Here is a 10000-nt window from a genome sequence, read left to right as displayed (position 1 = left end):
AAGAGAAGGTCCCAAGGAGAAGGAGCAAGGGCCGAACGCCTTCCACCCTGAAGGCAAACATTTGGCCGAGACACTGAAGCAGGAGTTGAACACCGCCATGTCGCAAGTTGTGGACACGGTGGTCAAAGTTTTCTCCTCCAAGCCCTCCCGCCAGCTTCCTCAGGTCTTCCCGCCCCTCCAGATCCCACAGGCCAGGTTCGCTGTTAATGGGGAGAACCACAACTTCCACACGGCCAACCAGCGCCTGCAGTGCTTTGGGGACGTCATCATTCCCAACCCCCTCGACACCTTCGGCAGCGTCCCCATGCCCGGCGCCACCGACCAAACCGAGGCGCTGCCCCTTGTCGTCCGCAAAAACTCCTCTGACCAAGCGGCCTCGGCCCCGCCGGCGGGCGGCCATCACGCCTCGCTGCATCAGTCCCCGCTCTCGGCCACCGCTGGCTTCTCCACCTCCTCCTTCCGACACCCCTTCCCGCTGCCCCTCATGGCCTACCCCTTCCAGAGCCCCCTGGGCGCGCCGTCGGCCTCCTTCCCAGGGAAAGACCGCTCCTCCCCTGAATCCCTTGACCTGACGCGTGAGACCACCAGCCTGAGGACCAAGATGTCGTCGCACCACATGAACCACCACCCTTGCTCGCCGGCACACCCCCCCAGCGCCGCCGAGGGTCTCTCCTTGTCCCTCATCAAGTCAGAGTGCGGCGACCTGCAAGACATGTCTGAAATCTCACCCTACTCGGGAAGTGCAATATCCTTTTTGAAAGGCGAGGCCATATCCTGGCAGTGGCTTGGTGGGAAAGGATGAGGGGCCATGCTCGGGCCCACCTAGGGGCTGGGTGAGGCCAAAGAAAATGCTGCAGGCCCAGGTAGAGGTAACAGGAAGGGCTTCTATAGGTGTGTCGCCAACAAAAGACAGGCTAGGGATAATGTGAGTCCTCTCCAAAAGGAAACAGGAGAACTGGCTACCCTGGATTCGGAGGAGGTTCAGGTTGTCTGTTCAGCCTGGAGAAGAGAAGCTGCGTGGAGACCTCAGAGCAGCTCCCAGTGTCTGAAGGGGGCTACAAGGATGCTGGAGAGGGACTCTTCATCAGGGACTGCAGCGATAGGACAAGGGGTGATGGGTTCAAACTGAAACAGGGCAAGTTCAGGTTAGATCTAAGGCAGAAGCTCTTCCCTGTGAGGGTGCTGAGGCGCTGGCACAGGGTGCCCAGAGAAGCTGTGGCTGCCCCATCCCTGGCAGTGTTCAAGGCCAGGCTGGACAGAGCCTTGGATGAAGTGTCCCTGCCCATGGCAAGGCGTTGGAACTGGATGATCTTAAGGTCCTTTCCAGCCAAAACCATTCTATGATTCTATGCGTTGTCTGATGGTGCTCCTTCAGCAGTGGTGTTCACATAAGAACATAAGTCCCTCTCCCGGATTTTTCAACTGCCCTTGGTCAGGAAACGGCCAAGCCAGTGGGTTTCCCTGGGCTGGGGAGGTGACCGAGGGGGCATTGACCAGAAACCATTCAAGCCATGGCCACCTTCTTTCCTTCCCCTGCCAGGCCAATGTGTGACCCATATTAATGGTGTTATTGCTGGGGCTCGCAGAGAGCCATGGTTCAGTTGTTGGTGAGCCTTCAGCTCCCAAGTGTGTAAGGGAAATGAAGCATAAAAGACACAGGTACTGGTATATTCAGCCTGCATCAAGTTCTTTCCCCCACCCAGAGGTCTGTTCCTCAGCCCTTGTGCAGCTGCCTGCTATGCATGATTAACCTCTGCTCAGCCATACACTGAAATCTTTTGTCCTAACGTACACAAAGCAAATTATTTTGGAAAGCTAGAGAGAACAATTAAATATAAAACTTCAGCTGTATTAAAGTTACAGGACACTTCCCCTGCTTGAAAAAGAAAAACCAGATGAGAACAAAATCTCACTTTTTAGCTCAATAGCAGGCTTTAGTTAGGAGGAAAGAAAATCCATCTCTGCCTTTATTTAGGCACATCCAGACATAGGAATGATCTTTTTTTTGTTGTTTGTTTTTTTTTTTGTCCCCTGGAAAATAGTACTAGTTTGGGTTGTTTTTTTTTTTTCTTTTTTAGCAATATCACCTCCCACTCCTTCCATCTTTCCCCCTAATGGGCTTTTTGGTCAAAAGATCTTTTTTTTTCCAAGCACAGTCATATTAAAAGTGAATTAAAACCCCATGTCTGCCTGTTGGTAAAAGTGAGGATTTGCATGAAGGGTAGATGGATATTTTTTCCCAACTCCGGGACCCCAGCAGAAGGCAACAGCACAAGCACAGAGCCTTAGATGTAGCTGATTTCGTTCCCAAGTTGATGAAAGTAATTGCGGCTGAATAACTCTGCTCGTCCCTGAGTAATGGTAGTGATGGTGAGGACCTTGTCTCCTTTCCAGGGGCATCCTGTGAATACAGATGCCTGAGGCCATGCCGCATCACTGGGTATCTTCTAGGTGATGAATAACTTTGGTGGCTGTAGATTAATTTAAGCACATTTTCTGTAGACTTGCTAAATCCTCAGGTGCTGGCAGGGCTCGAGTCCTGCTGGGTACCTGTACATCCCTGCCCTTCCGTGGCAGTGGGAACCACTGCGATGAAGGAAGGTGCTGCAGGTCCAGAGCTCACCACCACCAGTCTTTGATCTAGCTTAGGTCAAGTCTGAGTCAGGAACTGCTGTTATCTGACCTTTATGAATAGACCCATTTCTACAGGGGGAAGTATTCCTAGTTTGAAAGCACCTTCCTTAGCTATTGGTGTTTTTGAGAGGCAGTTGATAGTGGACACGATGCTTGAGGGATCTCTCTTCCGAAAGAGGATCTCTGCTGTGTTGGCAGCAGGGACATCTCCTTGCCATATATGTTGCATGGCAAAACAGTTGGTGTAAATCCAGCATCAATACCAGTTACTGCCAGTTAGTTTTGGAATTCCAAGTTGAAAATCTCTCCTGCATATTGACACGCAAGCAGCGATGCTCAGAAAGCAGAGCTGAGGTCAGGAGTGGGAGCCAAGGGCAGGACTCAGGCCAGGGCAGTTAAGTAACTTGTACCAAGCAATACAGTGGCTTACTAATTGTTTGTGTGTAAAAGTAGTTCTTCCATCCTGGGAGAGGAGTGGGCAGAGGTGGAAAACGCCAAGTGTAGGAACTGGGAGTCCTAGGGCTCCACTTGGTCTTCTCCACCTGTGGAGCATCTCTCCCTTGCTCCTGCCATTTCTCCCCTTGTCTCCTGCTTGTTCTCACTGGTGGTCACTAATGGAGCTTGTTGTTTCTCCTGAAACAAGGGTGTGAGAGTCCCCTGCTGCTCCAAGGCTCAGATGGGAAACTTGGGGTGCTAGAGTGCTAGATTCCCTTCCTCCCTGCTCGCCCTGTTTCTTCCTCTGCCATTGGGAAGGCGCTCTGACCTTCCCACCTAGACACTGTTGCAGGCTGCAGTTTGATCTGGGTTTAGATACAAGACCTGTTGGGACAAACAGATCTATTAAATAGAGCTTCTACACAATGTATACAGCTCAGCTGTGGGAACGGATGTTTTTCCCTAGCAGCAGCTTGTTTGTCCAGGTAGTTTGCAGTTTCCAGGGAAAGGCACAATATGGAGCTTGGTGTGTTTGTGGTCGATTCTGTTGAGATGCTTTTATTTTATGTGCTTGAATGTGTGCATATAGGGAATATATTTCTTGAGAGAAGCAGATCTTTCTTCCCTGCAGAAAGCAACATCTGTTTTCCTGGACAGTATGGCCAGGATGAGAACATAAGACTAGCACATACAGCCAAGTTCAGATTTTAGTAGTAAGCTAAAGCCCTGAACTAGCCTGCGTTTTGGGGGGTTCTTTTTGTTTTGTTCTGTTTTTAACCAAGGCCTGTAAAATGTATCAGATGGTTCTTTGCTGAATTGCAGAAGGAAATGGTTAATGTTTGCATATGTTGCTGAGCAAGATAAGATGCACCTGCAGCAGAAATTCCCATCTTGGTCATGAATGCAAGCTGTATCTTTGCAAACTAATCTGTTTAATCAAATATTAAGTTTTATTCAAATCGCAAAAGAAACAGGCAGCGAATTGTTTTGCTGCGTGCTCTTCCTTTGTCATGCATCCTCTTTGCATCCCAAGAAAAATAGCCTTGTTCAGTCCCCGAACATTTGCATGGATCAAAAGTGAGTCACAACAGTAGTTTGTGCGCTGCTGAGACATCTGTAAAGGTGAAGAAGCTTCGTGTGCTCTCCCTGGCAGGAGGGCCTCAAAACACGAGTGAAACTTCCTGCAGGTTTATTTCTTTATCACAAGAATTCCAATCCAACTGGAACAAGTTTCACAGCCCCCATATGTGGAAGCTGTAAGTAGGGAATTACAGCATTTTGAAATGAGGAGTTACTGTGTCTAACTAGAAAATTCAACTCATTAAACTTTAAAAAATGAGTGATTGTACAGCACAGGTGACTCTGTGCTGTTAATAAAACCTGGGCAATGAACAAATACTTTCCAGCCAGCCCATTCTTTAGAGGGCCTTGAAGATGCTGCTCTGAGTTACAGCTATTTGGAGCTTTGCTGATGAAAAGCACTTGGGGTGTAACTTGAGGAGCAGCTTGACTTTGCCAGTGCAGATTTTTTACCTGATACAGCTCCTTCTTGCCTCTTTTCCTTCAGCTCAATACATGTGTAGGCTAGAAAAGCCTGTTAGAGCATTTGTGGGAGCGCAGGCTGAGAGGACCAGGAGTGAAAGATGTTTTTGCAGAAGAGGAGCGTTACCTGGGAGGATTGAAGTGCAAATGAGTCCAGTGCTGCACAATGCCACCTGTGTGCCTCTCCAGTTAAAACACACAAGTGCGTGTTGTATGTTCCATTCCCAGTCTTGCACTTCCTGTTTCCGAGCACTGTGCCTTTTCGCTGCTGGTGCTGCTGGTGAGGTGAGGCTGCGCTGTGTGTGTAAACGCACAGTGCTGAGGCTCTCAGGTTGTTTGAACACCGCTTTAGGTTCAGCTGCAGTACACAGTTCCCCTGATCTTTTATGTTCCTGAGCAGATGTCTTTCATTAATTTATGGATTTATCATCTTTCTTTCTCTCTTTTTTTTCCCCCTTTCCTTTTTTTTTTTTGTGTGTGTTTTTTTTTTTACACCTGGCAGCTGGCTCAAGTTTCAGCAGTTATTGTCTATTTTGTATTACCCATAGAATTGAATGTCATCTGTCTTTACAAAGCTATAGCTAAGAGAATTGAGGCAAGCCACACGAGCTGCTGGGACAGAGCTTGTTTGCGTTCCATTCGGCACCCCTCCTCCTCCTCCTCCCTTTACCTCCTTAATATTTATTTGTGCTCGTTTTCTTTCCTGGCCTTGAATGGGGCTTAGCTCGTGTTCGGTACAGCTGTATGTTTACTGAATCTATTTCATCATGAGTCATTGTGCGTGTGTAAGTATCCTGGAAACAGCTAGTGCTTTCTTGGAAGAACAGTTGCTTTTCAGCCCAAGCACTTAAAAAGGAAATTAAGCAATTGGTCAGTTCAGGTTTTATTTTCTGAAATAGCAACGGGTTATCTAATTCTTAGCTCTTAAGTCTGTCATTAACTATTTTGGGCTAGATTATTACAGATCCTATCTTTTATCACACTAAAGCGTTAACCTGAGGATCAGGATATACAGATTTGTGGCATATTTGAGACCGCTTTAAGGCTGCCCGGTTCTTAAGAACGAGTATAAATTTAATAATAAAAAAAAAAGGATTTCTGGGAATTTGATTCTCAGAGCATCTTTTAATACATGTTTCGTTCAATGTCAATATCCTCTGGCATTAGAGCAAAAAATACTTACAAATTCTAAATGCAGAAGGAATCCAAATGCTTAGAAGACTGTCTAATATGCTTAAATCCAGCAAATAGGAGGGCTTTGGGGCTTTGGGGGGAAGTTTAAGTCCATCTTTGAGCTCCCATTGAAAGAGAGTATACGCCAAACCCGGCAGTAACATGTTGTCAGCGTCAGAGGAATTGCAAATTAAGGAGATTTAGGATTATTTTTTCCCCCTTTCTTTTTCTTTTAGTTATTGGAGTTCCCCTTTGGACCCCCACTTTCCTGAAAGAACCACCTAACAGAATGGATTTCTGGCGTAGAAGTTTTGATTTGTCTAAAACTCTTATCACTAAGCAATAGGTGACAGCTTGCTACTATTATTTCACTTACGTATTTTGACAGATGGCACTGCAGAGTGTAATGCTCTTTTAGACTTCTCTATCAGTCTAATGGAGGTAACTGGAGGTTCTTTCAACTCTTCTCTTGGCACAAGAAGTATGTCAGTCATAAATTATCTTCTTTGTAATCATTAAGCATCTAAAACAAAATGCAAGTTCAGCTGAGCCGTTTTCCGTGTTCTTCCAGATACTAAGAGTTCTTTTGAAATAATATTGTCAATGTTTTTTTTTGTTTGGTTCGTTTTGAAACACTGCGTTTTTCCAACCAAAGAAGCACCTTGTAACTGAAATAAAAGGAGAAGGTTTCAATAGATTTCAGGAATGAGAGGAAAAAGGATTCTGCTGAAAAAGCCTCGCTAATCAGCAGCCTGCTGATAAAGATGAGTCTGGGTTTCCCGTCCCGAGGCCTGGAATGAGATGTTCTGTGCTGTAAGGTGGAGAGGCACCTTGGCCGCAGAGCATCTGTCAACTTGGTTGACCTTCCCCCGCCATAAGGTGTGAACCAAGGGAAATTTTCAGCCATTGTGTTTAGGAGAAACAGTCCTTAGAGAAGCTTCTGGGAAGAACCCTTAATTGACCTTGTGGGGGCCACATTGATTTTTTCCACGTGCATCTTCATTTCTGATAAATTATAAAGCCATTAATTTGCTGAGGAAATGGCAGGGCCAGCCTGCGGCACAGATGTGACCAGAGCCATTCCTAGCACGCAGTTCACAAAAGAGAGCCAAGAAGCTGGGAGAAAAATCAGCAAGCCGAGATTGTTATGGTTAGCTTCACATTCCCTTGGGAACTCTTGGAGTTGCTTCTGTTTACAGATCTAAAAGGTAATGATGTTTCCAGGATAAATAGGCTGCCTTATAGGGTAAGTGGCCATTTATTGATCTGCTAGCCCGCATTTATCGACTGGTTAGCCCCAAATACAGCTTCCTTCTCGGAGGAGTTAACTGTGTAAATCAGGAGGCGACAAGTTCGTGGTTGGGGGGCCTGAACAGCAGAGGGGCTCTGCCTCTTGCAGATCTTGCTTTGATTTGCAAGGCAGCCACTGAAGCAAAGCAGCAGCTTTGGAGAGAGTTACTCAAGATGTTAGAATTTATTGACACGTGTGAATCAGGTGAGATGTACCCTGTGAAAAACAGTGCTCAGCATGAGAAAAGCACCTCTGATTGCCTTCCATGCGTTAGCTTGGGTTTGTGTAAGCGGCACGACACTGAGAGTAAAAGAAACTAGCTGGAATTGCAAAGGGAGAGGGAGGAAAAGCTGCCCATAAGTTTTCTGCGGCACATGCTTCGTGCATTTGTTTCCTTAGCAACAAGTGAACATACATATGGTACACAAGCCGTAAACTTGCAAGGTTCCCAAGACCCAGCACCAGAACTGATAAGAAACACAGGGCTTGAGTTCGCTGCCTCACATCCCTCGTTTAGCTGTTTTACAGGAAAGGACAGGGCAGCAATTTAAATGTTAACATTTTCTCCTTTAGGCTGGGGAGCTGTGGAGTGTTGACGGGGGCCCTTTGCTGGCTGTGTGCATTCAGAAACAGCTTTCTCAAGAAAAGCATTTTCCTTTACTAATTCAATCCTACATGCAGGAAGGCTTGTCACCGAATCACTTGAAAAAGGCCAAGCTCATGTTCTTTTACACCCGGTACCCAAGTTCCAATATGCTGAAAACCTACTTCTCAGATGTAAAGGTAAGAAAATCTATCTCCTCTCCCCCCAGCTCCCACTTCCCCTCCTTACTGCATGTTATATTTGCTCATGAAGTGGTATCATGTTATTATAATAGAGATTAAGAATATTTCCGGGTACTCAAAGGTTACAGCTGACTTTATTCACTCGTTCTTCTTGTTGAGGTGTACCCTGTTTGTGCCTAGATAAGGAAAGGGGATGTTTTTAAATTAAACCTAGAAAAAGAGTTTAAATTTTAGAGCAAAAGAAGAATAATTCTTACAGTAAATTAAGCAGTTTTCATTATACATATCCTACTAAAAAAGGAGATTTTTTGTGGTGGTAGAAATGTACTTCCAAGAACATTTTGGAGCAGTTCTCAAGTGTTCCCTTATTGTTTCATTTCGGTTGGTTTCCTCATATTTGTGCTTACATAAGCAGAGTGTAAAATCCCTTTCTTTCTGTCAAAAAGAAACAGTACATTGAAATTCTCCGTGCAGAAGCTGCTTAAAAACAAAAGTGATGATTGTCTCTTATTTACAACTTAATTTGTTGTTGATGCAGAGTACACTGAGCATAAGGAGGATGAATAAAGTGACAGATTCAGGCCACATTATTCAAATGAGGATATGAAAGCTGTCGACATACAGCTGCATCCTCCCTCATTCTACAGAATATTAGGACCTCCTGATTTTTTTTCTAAAAGTAATTGTTCCTTCACATCAACTTGATTTTGTGTTAATCATCTAAGGTTTTTTCTTTAAAAAACAGAGATTGGGTTTTAATGATTATAATGGCATACATGGTGTCATTATCTAAGTAACTTTATAAACACTACATTAGCTTAAATTAGTTTGTTACATTCCTACCCCCCCCCCAACCAAATTACAGAAATCCTGCTTTTAATCACTTTCGTGTTATGAGGGTTTTTCAGTCTTAGTGGAAGATTATCCCACAGGTTTGTGAACTTGGCCCAGTTTCTGCTGATCAGTTCCCTTTGGTCAAGTTTCTTGGCAGCTTTTCCCTCTATTTTTGCCATTTCACGTCGCATGTGCGCGCAACCCCAGTGCCCCCTCACAGCCATGCCCTTGGAGGTTCCTCTTACTCAATGCCGCGCTGAGCGGATGGTGACAACAGTTATGAAAAGGGGGTGAGGGGTGGGGGGAAGCAATACAGGCACTTCCTAGGCTAAATGGCCGGTCAAGAATCATTAAACACCCACAGAAAAGCTGCAAATGGTGCAGCAGGCCAAGTGGAGGGTTTGCTCTCCGAGTGGATCCACCTGGAGTGGAAGAATTGGAGCTCCGATGAGCTGCCGCAGGCAGATGTGGTGCTGGCAGCGCTGCTCCAGAGGCTCTTGCTCTGGGGCTGCCCCATGCCTTCACCCCTATGTGTTCTCAAGGTACACCAAGGGGGGGATGGCTTTTGTCCCTGGCATTGCTGCTTTTTCTTCTAAGAAGATCCATACTTTGCATGTTTGTATGCACAGGGTGACTTTGCCTCCTGACAAAGTCGTGTAATATGCAGAAATATGCTTTTCTGCCACCTTACCTTTCTACAGCACTAGGGGAAACCCAGTGCTGTAGAAATGTAAGGTGTGGGATGGGGTCTTTTACCCAAAAGTGAATGCAGCCATCTCCCTGGGGACACACGACAGCCACACAGGGTCAGCAGCAGCACAGAACCAGGGACGTAAATATTAGGTACGTTCATCTTGTCTTGGGCTTTTCCATACCTTTAAATGCTTCAGAGTGCTTAGCATTTGATTGCAGTTCCTCAGGCCAAAGGATGCTGCCCTTTTTGCACATGTGCAGTCCCAATGGCCTCACCAGTCCTAGTTGGGGAAGCAAAAGGACGTAATTTTGCTTAAATGGAGCCAGCACATCCTTGTGGTTTAAGCAGGTGTCCCCTACCAGCACCGATGGGGACTGCTGCTTGCCACTGCAATGCTCTCATCCATGAGCTAGGGACACATATGTAAATAGGTACCCTAATGAGACCTTACCAATGGCTGCGCTGGCCAAATGTTTAGTTTTGAGGATTGTGGATATATTAATAAAGATGTATGGTAACATGGAATACTTAAAGCATTTAATTGTATTTAATTTCATTACTAATTGCCCTTAAAAATGAAAAGAAAGTGTATTAGTGCGATGGTTTATTTC

The 10000-nt window shown here is 45.7% G+C and overlaps 1 protein-coding gene across 1 annotated transcript in view; it reads left to right on the top strand.

Annotated features, from left to right (window-relative positions):
- The window catches only part of PROX1 (prospero homeobox 1), a 49142-nt gene that overhangs the window by 8387 nt on the left and 30755 nt on the right, over positions 1–10000 (top strand). The window contains exons 3-4 of the mRNA XM_062637079.1: positions 1–747; positions 7753–7858. The exon at positions 1–747 is cut by the window's left edge and continues 1044 nt beyond it. Coding sequence (XP_062493063.1) covers positions 1–747; positions 7753–7858 — 853 coding nt within the window. The remainder of the gene's footprint in view (positions 748–7752; positions 7859–10000) is intronic.

This window comes from Pezoporus occidentalis, unplaced genomic scaffold (assembly GCF_034315485.1).
Source record: "Pezoporus occidentalis ecotype Australia unplaced genomic scaffold, CSIRO_AGI_Poc_V1 ctg50, whole genome shotgun sequence".
In the NCBI taxonomy this organism is placed as follows: Eukaryota; Metazoa; Chordata; class Aves; order Psittaciformes; family Psittacidae; genus Pezoporus; species Pezoporus occidentalis.
This window is presented reverse-complemented; position numbering and strand designations above follow the sequence as displayed.